Source organism: Gadus chalcogrammus, chromosome 7 (assembly GCF_026213295.1).
Source record: "Gadus chalcogrammus isolate NIFS_2021 chromosome 7, NIFS_Gcha_1.0, whole genome shotgun sequence".
Classification (NCBI taxonomy): Eukaryota; Metazoa; Chordata; class Actinopteri; order Gadiformes; family Gadidae; genus Gadus; species Gadus chalcogrammus.
Window position 1 is genome coordinate 31,756,010 of NC_079418.1, and position 13,072 is coordinate 31,769,081.

At 48.2% G+C, this 13,072-nt stretch overlaps 1 protein-coding gene across 2 annotated transcripts; it reads left to right on the forward strand.

Moving 5' to 3' along the window:
- The first annotated feature begins 2,669 nt into the window (after window positions 1–2,669).
- nufip2 (nuclear FMR1 interacting protein 2) lies at window positions 2,670–12,557 on the forward strand. Of its 2 annotated transcripts, none has more exons than XM_056594585.1 (4): window positions 2,670–3,170; window positions 5,382–6,938; window positions 9,998–10,030; window positions 11,273–12,557. In XM_056594585.1, exons 1-4 carry the CDS (start codon window positions 3,017–3,019, stop codon window positions 11,323–11,325), a joined length of 1,797 nt encoding a protein of 598 aa, XP_056450560.1. In that variant the 5' UTR covers window positions 2,670–3,016; the 3' UTR covers window positions 11,326–12,557. The 2 variants fall into 2 exon arrangements, with proteins under 2 accessions (XP_056450560.1, XP_056450561.1); XM_056594586.1 differs by lacking the exon at window positions 2,670–3,170 and adding an exon at window positions 3,177–4,086.
- The last annotated feature ends 515 nt before the right edge of the window (window positions 12,558–13,072 follow it).

Sequence of the window (13,072 nt, forward strand, 5' to 3'; positions counted from 1 at the left end):
CTCTGTGTGCATTTTGATTCAGAACCGTTGATTTTCGGGTTGGAGGAAATTAAGGAAAAGAGAAAACAGCCGTAGAAGCTGATGGTGTTCACCGAGATATACAGCAGTAGAAGCTGACCCTGGTGTCTTAAGCAGTAGTAGTAGAAAAAAAGAGAGAGGCTGGACCAGAACCTAAATCTGGTCCCTAGAAGTTTCCCCCCGGACATATACTAATCTCTCGACCACACCAGGGATGACACCCTCAGGTTGAGGTACGTTACCGTGGAGACCAGAACACCCACACAAGGATCCAGGAAAACGTGTTCCCTCCACGAGAACCTTCTGCCAAGTCCAGTGTGATGTTCGTTCCCCGGGATGGAGCTGAAAAAGAGTTGATGGAGGCACTCCGCAGCCAGCTATGAGGTCACCGAGGTCATTTTTGTAGCGCTAAAAAAAAAAATTGAACCTAATTCCTTCTCAATGCCCAAGTCAGTTGAGACTTGTTACTTTGTGTCTGTTGTGTGTGACCTTTGTTGCTGCATAGTCCCCTCCTGCACTATTTGTAAACCCTGGCCCCGGCCTTGTATGGAAGTGTTCTTCATGAATAAAAGCATGACCTAACCACTTATGTTGTGCATGTGTGTGTAGATGTTTTAAGGTTTCATTAGAGATGATCGATGACCTTTATTTTCATCTGTGGAGATAGGAGTTCTAGTGACACAAGCCAACCGACTCTCCCTAACTAACTAATCCTACCAAGTCAGTTCAAGTTAAGGGGCCCCAATTATACCACCAGGTGTGATGTTGATTAGTTATTACAAGCCATTTAGAAATCGACCCTTTAGTGACATCACAAGTGGGAGTGTCCACCCAGATGTATGATGGATAGATCCCCTACCAGTTGGAACAGTCCACAGATTCTTACAATGTTGGGTTGTATCTTCATGGTTGAAGTTGATTTATAAAAGTGTCGGCTAAATAAATCAAATAAAATGATATATTTTAGTTTGTAATGGCTACAAGCTATTACAAAGATCAGACCTTGCGGTAAAGAGGCCGTTTAATAAGAGATTGTCGGATAGCAATGGTAGTATGGATTATCTACCACACGGTGGCGCTGAAGCAGCATTTTCTCTGCTCTGCCTCTTTCGGAAGACAGTTTACAATTTTTGAAACAATACATTAATAAATAGCGTTCGCAAATAAATGTGTGTTTAAACATTTAACTGATTTTTTTTTATTTTCATATGGCCATTTACACCACAGTCAGACATTGTGAAAAGGCAGGCAGTAGTAGTCCAATGCTTGTTTTGCAGAATAACATTAAAAACCATCATTACAGAATTTTTTTTTATTGACTCACCTCAAAGAGCCTATGCATACCCCATTTAAGACTTTTGTTTCTTCAAGACCACGGGCCATTATACATAATACGTAACAGAATTTAAAAAAATGTTTTTAAAGTTTCTGCCCCCTCCGGTCCCCACACCTGCGTCTGATGCGCTCCGCCTCAGCCCCTCCTGCTAGCCGGAGGATGTTGCGATGTTGTGATGCTGTGATGCTGCTCACTGTTCAGGTGCACAGCCACAAGGGCTTTCTCTGTACCCAACTGTTTAAAGGGATCTCACTGACATCTGGTGGCCCGTTCAGATATTGTTTCATTAATTTCCTCGATTGCAAATTCTTGGTATTGTATAAATAGTATGTTTGTACAGATGACCCGTACAAACATACACACAGTGTACTAATATGTTGTAACCCTGGCCTAGATAATGTTGTATTTGTTTTAAGGGACTATATCAGCCATTAATTATGTTCTAACTATACGCTCCAGTCGAAAGAGGATTTGTGTATACATGGAAATACTGTAAGGGTTGGATTGATGTGGTTACAACCACTCACACTTCTCCGTATCACTCAGTGTTTTCCATGTGATGTGTTTTTTTTCTGCAAAGATGCCTTCAGTGAAAGGTTTGGTGAAACCATATCCAACATGATGCGACTTGTTGTTAGCCTGTAGGCTGTGTGTGAAATGTACATGTAAGGTTGAGATTAGGAACAAAGATGAAATGCTAAATGGTAAAAGTAAGGCAGTGAAGCCCAGCTGCTCATGTCCGTGCAGTGAAGAGACGTCACCGCTGCAGAAGTTCACATTCCACAAAGACAGCGACCTGATGCCAGCGACCAGTTGTGCTCATAAATTAGAGCAAGGGAGAGCTTAGAGTTTACTCTCTCTTATTATGTCAAGGATAACTAATATTTTTATTAAAAGGCCTGTTATTATAAATCGTGGCATATGTAAAATAATCACATACAAAATGTATTTATTTAATTTAATACAAATACAATCTTTACTAGACTCAATTCATTTATCATCTAACAACGTTTAATAAATAGTGGAAATAATTCCAACACAACCCTTCATTTCTCATCAACAGGAAAAGTAAACACAAATATAAAACGTTAAACAACCCACTACTTAACTTACTTTAATAGCATATCCTTAACTCTGTCCCTAGTTATTTTCCTAAACACACCCCACACAACCCACGATCCCTACCTGTGTTCTATAGTTGTATTAAACACATGACCACCACCTAGGATCCCTCTCTGTTTTAGTTATTTTCATTAAACATATTAAACCACAACCACCAAAGATGCCCCGCACGTTGGGTTCCCATGTCCCGGGCATGGAGACGTGGCAGCGGCCCTGGTCATATGATCACAGCCCGGGCTCGAACCCCTCCCCGCCTCGGCAGCAGCAGGACTTCCTCTAAAACCAGCCACTTTACCCAGTGTGTGACACAACGTCCACGTCCTACGAATTTCAATTTTCAAATATCTGCTGTACTTTATTGATTCGCACAGGCTCAGTGTGGTTAGTTTGTAGGGGCGGTGGACGACCCCAGAATAGTCTGCCTTTTGGACTTTACTGCTGACGTTTACACTGGGCTGCAAATAGCTTCCGATTCCCCCCGGCGGTGGTCGGGCAGATCGGGGCTGACTGCTGGCTCAACCCCCGGTACTCTGCACTCCGATGGAGGAACAGCCCAGAGACCGGCCGCCAGAGAGACACTATCCCCGCCACCAGCACCCCCACGCCGAAGACAGACCCTCCGCGGCGGACCTGAATGGGGTGAAACATGAGCAGATCCACCTCCAGCACCAGGAAACGCAGGCGAAGAAAACAGGTCGGAGAAAACATCCAGAAAAGTTAGCTAGCGCGTGAGCTAGCGCGGCCAGGGCTAACTGGCTGAACGACAGCTAGCCGCTAGCTTCAGCGAGCTAGCGGCTAGCAGGCGAATGTCAACGAGTCGACTAACCTCCGCTAACTAGTTAACCTCAGTCAGCCGACCGCATTTAGCACGCTGACTAGCTTATGTCAACTAGTCGGTTCATAGCCCGATGTCAATAAGACCACTAGCTATAGCAGTTAACTAAGTAACCAGTTTATGTAGCCGACTAGCCTCATTCAGCTAACCTGCTAGCTTGCTAGTTCCAGCTAGCTGGTAGCATTAGCAGTTAGCTCCGGCGTGGTTCGGGGGATCGGGAGTGTTCTGCGAGCTACAAGTTGCAAGCGACTAACAATTCGTCACTACGTATTAAACCAGCGCTGTTAACTGGTTTAAACTGGTAGAAAGCCCCCCCCCCACCAGGATCAGTCGTGTAAACGGAACCAGGTCCAGCGTCAGCGGGGAGCAGGGCTAGTGGTGTGGGTGCGGGTTAGGGTGACAGTTGGTTCTTTGACAGATCGGGGATTGACCTTCACCCATACTCTTACTCCCGGTCCGCCGGGTAGTCCTACAACCCCCCCACCTTCCGCGGCCCCCTCTCCGGGCGGGACACCGGGTTCACAGTCCAACGGTGCCCCGCTGCAATAGCGTCTATATTAAAAATAGAGCCCGGAGTGGATCGGGTTCGCGTCCACATCGTCTGTGTCCAGTTTGGGAACGCGAGCCGGTTCCGATGGAATGTTCGCGGCTGCCGTTTCCGGTCGGCCATGTTCCCAATGCTAATGCTAAAGCTAAAGAAGTTGCCTCGCTCAGTGGGTGGTACACCTCGGCTTTTGTAACGGACCAGAGGGTCGATTTTTGCATTCTTTCACGGGTTCGTATGGGTTGCGCCACTCGCTGTTGGGGAGTGCCGTCGTGTGTCATTAAGCATGTTGTTTGTGAAACTTCTAAGTGGCTGACGAGTGGTCATTAGTGTTAGCATCGGGTCTAGCCCTGTTGCAGGGCCCTGTTGCATTTTGTCCACACAGCGGGCAGCGATGCAGACAGCTGCCCCCCTCCCCAACCCCCACGCTTCGGCCACCGCCTCGGACACCCCCCAGCAGGCCTGCCTGGCCCCTAGACCCACTAGTCCCAATAGTCAAGCTAGTGCCGCTAGCCCCCCCCCTCTCAGGCACAGCCATGACTGTCACAGCTGATATGTCTGATGTATCAACCCTACAAACGGTTGTTCCATGTTTCTGTAGACTACATGTGGACGCAGTCTGGATGTTTTGGCCTCAGAGTAGCCGGACCTGCTTCAGAATGAGAACATGCATGTATGTGTCGTCCTGTCTTGCATGTGTCAGTCTGTCATGCATGTATCTGCTTGGTAGGAGAAAGGATTTTAAATGCTGTAGATGTCCAGTCGGTTGCAGGACAGCGGGTGTTGTTGAAGTTGATAATGACTGTGCAGTTTGTGAGGCGAATAAACACCAGCGTTTGTTTAGTACATGTGTACAATGCCCACTCATCTGCATTGTGTTGTTGACATCAAGCTATTCACTGAGTAGCTTGAAGCCAAGGGTTTTAAATATAAACAGTACTTGTAAGTGATCTAGTGTGAAGTGAAGGCTAGGCGAGATCATTATGAATACACCATAACATATGTCTTTATAGTTTTAATAGTTCAATGAAGTCTCATTTGAAGCAGTGCTATACAAAAAGTAAATGCCACAAAATACCTGATAGAATGGAAAGAAAACATGATTTTAATTAAATAATTACAGTTAAGGATGTTTATGTCGACTCATGTTTCATTTTGCCATGTTGTAATGTAAAATGTCTGGTTCAAGGATCCATGTTATGATACAACACGTATGATTCAGGGAGCCATGTTATAATGCAACACGTCTGAATCAAGGAGCCATGTTATAATGCAACACGTCTGAGTCAATCAATATTTAACTGGGCGGCCCGATCGCTCTTCACATCGCTGGTGTTCAGCATGTCGTTGTTTCATGACAGTTCCACTTAATTACAGTTAATCAAGTAAACAAACAATTGTTCTAAACTAATTTGATAAGGTAGGGTGACGTCACGCTGGGTGACATGAATGGATGCCCTCTCTTCCTGCCCGTGAACGGCCGTGGCTGTGGTGGGAGTGACCGTAAACGCTGTTCTCCTCCGCAGGAAGCAGAAGGTTGACCGGCGGATCGGAGCACGACGCCGCGGAGAAGACCTCGGCCTGCCCGGCGGGCATGTCCCATCCCCCCGGTAGCCATGGCAACCGACAAGTGATCAACTCCACCCTGAAGCAGACCCACCCCGGCTCCGCCTCCTCGACGCTCGCCTCCGCCGCCGGGCCCCCGAGGGCCGCCGGCCGGAACAACGCCGCCGCGGAACTGCGGAGGCAGCAGAGCTCCGACCAGCTGAGGCCCGGGAAGGACAAGGAGGCGGCGCCGGTCCCCAACGGGCTGCCCGGCGGCCCGCTCACCAACGGGTACTCCAGCGGCGGCAGGCCGGCCACCGACGGGCCGGGTGAGGGCGGCTACAGCAGCCAGAAGAGGCTGAGGGCCCGCGGCGCCGCCGCCGCCATGGTCCGCAACGCCGAGAACGTGATCCGGGAGGCGGAGAGGGAACCTCGGGGCCCCCCCAGCCCCGACTCCCTTGACAAGGGCCTGTCCTCCCGGCTGGAGGGGCCCCCCCGCGCGGCCCCCCGAGGCGAGGGCCCCGGCGCCACGGCGGTCGACCCCCAGAGGAAGAACGGCGAGGGGAAGGGCGTGGCGGTGTTCGGGAAGAAACCCGACGAGAAGCACAAAGGCGGCGGCGGCAAGCACTTGTCGCCCCCCTCCAAGGAGGACTCGTGGACGCTGTTCAAGCCCCCGCCTGTGTTCCCCGTGGACAACAGCAGCGCCAAGATCGTCCCCAAGATCAGTTATGCAAGCAAGGTCAAGGAGAACCTCAACAAGGAGGCGGCGGCGGCGGCGGCGGCAGCTGTGGCCCCGCCCCCCGCCCCCGTCAGACTGTCCCAGGTGCCCATGTCCGCCATGAAGACCATCTCCTCCGTTAGCTTTACCAACGGGCCCCTCCCGGGGAACGGACACCCTCTGGGGGGGACGTACTTCGCCCCGGGCGCGGCCCAGGCCTCGTGTCTCCCCCCCGGGGAAGCGGGGGCCGCGGCGGGGCCCGGCGGTGACGGGGACGCCTTCGAACTGAAGAAGTGCGCCCTGCTGATCTACCCTTTAAATATGCAACCTGTGCTGCCCAGTGCGCGGCCCCACGACCCGCAGGCACCGCCCACCAATCAGAAGGCCTTGGGGGAGATCTTCCAGAACCAGTGGGGGCTGTCCTTCATCAACGAGCCCGGCCTGGGGCCCGAGGGCAGGGACAAGGCGGCGGCGGCAGCGGGCCCCCCGGCCCCGGAGCCCGTCACGTTCGCCCCGGACTCTCGAAGGACTTGCGTCCCCCACGGCCGCTCGGCCACCTTCGGGCCCCTCACCCCCGAGAGGGAGGACGAGGACAAGCCCGGGGTGAGGGGCCCCGATAAGGCTCGGCTGGAGCCCAGGGGCCCGACCGGGGGCGGGGGCGGGGCGCAGGCCAGAGAGGGCGGGGCTAAGACGGGCCCCTCCTCCCTGCCCACGCTGACGTTTGGGTCGTCCAAGGACCGTAGCCCCCCCGGGGGTCTGGACCGGAGGGCGAGCTGGGGCGCGTTCGACGTCAGAGCTGCTGTCACCTATCACACTAAAGGTAAGGTTAGCTGGTTAGTCACCCTCAATACGGTAACTAACTAGTGCTGCTGTCACCTATCACACTAAAGGTAAGGTTAGCTGATTAGTCACCCTCAATACTGTAACTAACTAGTCCTGCTGTCACCTATCACACTAAAGGTAAGGTTAGCTGGTTAGTCACCCTCAATACGGTAACTAACTAGTGCTGCTGTCACCTATCACACTAAAGGTAAGGTTAGCTGGTTAGTCACCCTCTATACTGTAACTAACTAGTGCTGCTGTCACCTATCACACTAAAGGTAAGGTTAGCTGGTTAATCACCCTCTATACTGTAACTAACTAGTGCTGCTGTCACCTATCACACTAAAGGTAAGGTTAGCTGATTAGTCACCCTCAATACTGTAACTAACTAGTGCTGCTGTCACCTATCACACTAAAGGTAAGGTTAGCTGGTTAGTCACCCTCAATACTGTAACTAACTAGTGCTGCTGTCACCTATCACACTAAAGGTAAGGTTAGCTGGTTAATCACCCTCTATACTGTAACTAACTAGTGCTGCTGTCACCTATCACACTAAAGGTAAGGTTAGCTGGTTAGTCACCCTCTATACTGTAACTAACTAGTGCTGCTGTCATCTATCACACTAAAGGTAAGGTTAGCTGGTTAGTCACCCTCTATACTGTAACTAACTAGTGCTGCTCTCACCTATCACACTAAAGGTAAGGTTAGCTGGTTAGTAACCCTCTATACTGTAACTAACTAGTGCTGCTGTCACCTATCACACTAAAGGTAAGGTTAGCTGGTTAGTCACCCTCTATACTGTAACTAACTAGTGCTGCTGTCACCTATCACACTAAAGGTAAGGTTAGCTGGTTATTAACCCTCTATACTGTAACTAACTAGTGCTGCTGTCATCTATCACACTAAAGGTAAGGTTAGCTGGTTAGTTACCCTCTATACTGTAACTAACTAGTGCTGCTGTCATCTATCACACTAAAGGTAAGGTTAGCTGGTTAGTTACCCTCTATACTGTAACTAACTAGTGCTGCTGTCGCCTATCACACTAAAGGTAAGGTTAGCTGGTTAGTCACCCTCTATACTGTAACTAACTAACTAGTATAGTGACCACGTCAGAGCTGCTGTCAACCTATCACACTAAAGGTTAGTCTGGTTAGTTACCGTCACCTATCACTAAAGGTAAGGTTAGACTGGTTAGTTTCCGTCACCTATCACACTAAAGGCAAGGTTAGACTGGTTAGTTACCATCACCTATCACACTAAAGGCAAGGTTAGACTGGTTATTAACCGTCACCTATCACACTAAAGGTTAGACTGGTTAGTTACCGTCACCTATCACACTAAAGGCAAGGTTAGACTGGTTATTAACCGTCACCTATCACACTAAAGGTTAGACTGGTTAGTTTCCGTCACCTATCACACTAAAGGTTAGACTGGTTAGTTACCGTCACCTATCACACTAAAGGCAAGGTTGGACTGGTTAGTAACCGTCACCTATCACACTAAAGGCAAGGTTGGACTGGTTAGTAACCGTCACCTATCACACTAAAGGTTAGACTGGTTAGTTACCGTCACCTATCACACTAAAGGTTAGACTGGTTAGTTACCGTCACCTATCACACTAAAGGCAAGGTTGGACTGGTTAGTAACCGTCACCTATCACACTAAAGGTTAGACTGGTTAGCAACCGTCACCTATCACACTAAAGGCAAGGTTAGACTGGTTATTAACCCTCAATAATGTCACTACTGTTCATACTGACCAATAGTGTAGCGTACAGCATCTCTAATGTTGTCTTAGCTTTTAACATCACTACTGTTAATACTGACCAATGCTTTAGTGTTTAACATCACTACTGTTAATACTGATCAATACTTTAGTGTTTAACAACACTACTTTTAATACTGATCAATACTTTAGTGTTTAACATCACTACTGTTAATACTGACCAATAGTGTAGCGTTTAACATCACTACTGTTAATACTGACCAATAGTGTAGCGTTTAACATCACTACTGTTAATACTGCCCAATACTTTAGTGTTTAACAACACTACTTTTAATACTGATCAATACTTTAGTGTTTAACATCACTACTGTTAATACTGACCAATACTTTAGTGTTTAACATCACTGCTGTAAATACTGATCAATACTTTAGTGTTTAACATCACTACTGTTAATACTGACCAATACTTTAGTGTTTAACATCACTACTGTTAATACTGACCAATAGTGTAGTGTTTAACATCACTACTGTTAATACTGATCAATACTTTAGTGTTTAACATCACTACTGTTAATACTGACCAATACTTTAGTGTTTAACAACACTACTGTTAATACTGACCAATAGTGTAGTGTTTAACATCACTACTGTTAATACTGACCAATGCTTTAGTGTTTAACATCACTACTGTTAATACTGACCAATGCTTTAGTGTTTAACATCACTACTGTTAATACTGACCAATACTTTAGTGTTTAACATCACTACTGTTAATACTGACCAATACTTTAGTGTTTAACATCACTACTGTTAATACTGACCAATAGTGTAGTGTTTAACATCACTACTGTTAATACTGATCAATACTTTAGTGTTTAACATCACTACTGTTAATACTGACCAATATTTTAGTGTTTAACATCACTACTGTTAATGGTGACCAGTAGTGTAGCGTCCAACATCACTACTGTTTCTTTATCATTTAACATCACTACTGTTTATAATGACCAATAGTGTAGTGTACAACATCACTACTATTACTGTAGCTTTTAATATCACTACTGTTTATAATGACCAATAGTGTACTGTACAACATCGCTACTATTACTGTAGCTTTTGACAACACAATGATCAATGATGTTCAACAGTGTGTTCATTGATGACCAGTACATAATGTTCTACATTGCTGCTGTTTAGTTACCGTACGGTAGCGTTCAACACCACTACTGCTAATAATGTCCAATAGCACCTTCATGATTCACTATCTAGGAACATATTTCTGTTGTTGACCCAATGATGATGGTAACACTGTTTGTCTGTCTTCTTCAACAGAAATCGAATACATTTTCAACCTGCAAAAACAAGGTAAGGCTACTTGTTATCTTCAGGTATTTTTTAGTTGTGAATCCTTTAAAATCATCTAAATCTGTGGTCCACTCTAAAACATGAACTTTTGAAACACGACATGAAGATCTAGCGAGCCCAAACGCGAACAACAGGCTGCTGTCGTGTTCTGAGGACAGCAAGATGTTTGGAACGGATTAGCCCGTCCACCAGGGGCCAACCATGTCATCTAATATCCACTTATTAACCCCGGGGGTTGTGTAATGTATACGAAGGGCTATTTGTGTCCCCGTTCACTTCTTGCAGGAGAGAAGTGTCTGGAAACGTATCCATCGTGTGTGTTCATAGCCATATGTACAAACGTGTCGTCTTCAATAATTCTTTAATTCTTAAAAGTGTAATTCAGACGGAAATTTAACCCGGGGTCTTTTTCGGCATGAAGACCCATAAAATAAGCCCTCCCAGACGATTTTTTCCGTTGATAATCGAGTATAGAGCTAGCCCGCTAATGCTCGGAGCACTGTAAAAGCCCGACTGGCTTCCATGTTATTGGTTAGGGGCGGTGTGAACGCTTCCAAATCAACATATTTAACTAATAATATTGCTCAAAATGACACCAAACCTCTGCAGTAGCATCACTAGGGTCCATACACATAAAACAAAGCATCAACAACCTAGTTAGCATACCGGAGGTTGTTTTGCAAGTCTTTGCCTTACCGGTAGGTCCATGTTTCCAGGAAGTCCACACAAGTCGATTACCGGCTACCGTAAATAATATATAACAGAAGCACCAACAAATTTAACTTCACAATCTCCCCTCTTGATACTTGGCTGTTTTAAATTTGTTGGCGCCTCTATTATAGTATATACGGTAGCTGGGTTTAATGTTGCAAAAGACTGAAGACTCACTTGTTCAGAGTTCACCCAGACTCTGCACAGCCCCCCTCACCCCTCTTACGCACACGTTTTTGAATGTTATACATCCTGGCACTTAAAAATAGTACTTGGCATTGTATAGCGTCTTATCCTAGCTATCTTTGTTGTATACGGGGATGGGGTTAACCTAGTGATTGTTAGTGCTTGGTACTAGGTTCTATGACCTCCGTACTGTACTGACAGCGATATATGGTGTTTTCTCCTTCTTCTGACAAATGTACTTATTGTAAGTCTCGTTGGATGAAAGTGCCCTGAATGTCAATGTTTAACGATCATTACCGAGCTAGGGTTGACCTGCTTCTGCTCTTCCTCTCCTTCCCGGTCCAGATCCAAAAAGGGTGGTGGTGTATAAGGAGAGCCAAGATGGAGCCCACCAGTGAGCCCTCTACGCTGGGCCAGCCTCACCTGGGGCCAGCCCTCACCTGGGGACGGTCTCACCTGGCGCTGCGGTCTACAACGTCCTGAAGTCCGGACTCCTGTGGGACGACAACACCAGCGGTTGTGAAGCGAGAGCGAGGGGGTGACGCTGGGACCACACTGCAGAGCTCGGGGCGTGGGGCGTAAGGGCCCGTAACATTTAGAAACCAATACTTTGGGGCGTCTCTGGGCACGAACCCTGGGAGGGGAGTGACACTGCGTCGGACCTCCATCTCACGGCTTCCTCGGACTCCCGTCGAGGGGAGGGGCCAGTGTAGCTTGGCCACACCCCTCTAGTCCCCCCCCCCCCCCCCCCCCTGTCCCGTCGGCCAACGAACTGTGGCGACCTCCAGTCTGACTCTAGGCCGGGTCGCTGCGATGGGGAACTCTTTGTGCGTTGAGTGGAGCGAGGGAGAGGTGACGGTGGAACGCTTAAAAAAACAAAAACAAAAACAGAAAAAAACACAAAAAAACCAGAGGAGGAGCAGAGCGCCTTGATTGGCCGCTTGGTCTTCGCACGCGCTTAGACACGCCCCCGAAGCGACGAGGGAAAACTTGTCTTAAATACAGGACTTGAAAACCCATGGATATTTTATTTTTTGACGGCCATTTTGTTGAAACCATGATTCAGTGTTACCTGAAGCCAGAACGCGGACACGCGTCTCCAACGATGAAACCCCGCTTCTCTTTCAGATCCTTTATCCACGGCCCAGATGCAACGTTTATTTTTTCCGTGGTAGGGTCTTTGTCTGTGTCCGATTCGAAAACGTTTTAATCTTTGCACATTTCATGTGTTTGCTTCGGAGGGATGTGTGTGTGTGTGTGTGTGTGTGTGTGTGTGTGTTTGTGTGTGTCTGTCCTGTCGCCTTCTCAGTGGTGTGACGATGAGAAGGGGCAGAGACTAAGGTGAAAGGTCGAGGGAGAGAGATACTAGGGGGGGTTTTCTGTTTCTGCGGCGATCGGTTATGCTGAAAGACTCAAGATGTTTCAATCTGTTTTTGCCCCCCTCCATTTTCTGTTTTTCTGGAGAAATATATATTTTTCGGTTCGTTGATTGTTATTTCTTTTTCATCACAGTTAAGATGATTTTCTTTTGCTTGCGCGGCTTGTAGTTTTCAGGTTTCTGCTTGGCGATGGCATTGTGTGTGTTTGTGTGTGTGTTTCTTTTTGCATGTGACCTGGTGGAGGTGGAGGATTTGGGGGGTGGGGGGGGGGGGGGGGGGGGGGGGGGGGGGGGGGGGGAGGGGAGACATGTGGTCGGCCACCTGGTTCTTCTGTCTGTAATGTGGAGGCAGACGGATGGCTGCGTTTTACTGTGGATAAACTAAAAAATCTAAAAAAAGTGTGCTAACTAGTGTGCAATAAGGCCCACGTACCACCAGGTCCAGGGGGCCCTCAGTACCCCTACCTCCCCTGGGCCCCTAGACCGGAGCCCGGTCTAGGGACCCAGGGGTCTAGAACTCTACCCCCTGGTCCGGTCTAGGGGCCCCGGGGCCTGTATTACTCTACCCCCTGGTCCGGTCCAGAGACCCAGGGGCCTGTATTACTCTACCCCCTGGTCCGGTCCAGAGACCCAGGGGCCTGTATTACTCTACCCCCCGGTCCGGTCTAGGGGCCCCGGGGCCTGTAGTACTCTACCCCCTGGCCCGGTCCAGAGACCCAGGGGCCTGTATTACTCTACCCCCCGGTCCGGTCTAGGGGCCCCGGGGC

Bases quoted from the DNA above. Each gene is read 5' to 3' on its own strand.
- nufip2 (XM_056594585.1), top strand. From the start codon at position 3,017: ATGGAGGAACAGCCCAGAGACCGGCCGCCAGAGAGACACTATCCCCGC. The intron at 3,171-5,381 runs GTCGGAGAAAAC...TCTCCTCCGCAG, and splicing joins AACGCAGGCGAAGAAAACAG to GAAGCAGAAGGTTGACCGGC. The intron at 6,939-9,997 runs GTAAGGTTAGCT...CTTCTTCAACAG, and splicing joins TGTCACCTATCACACTAAAG to AAATCGAATACATTTTCAAC.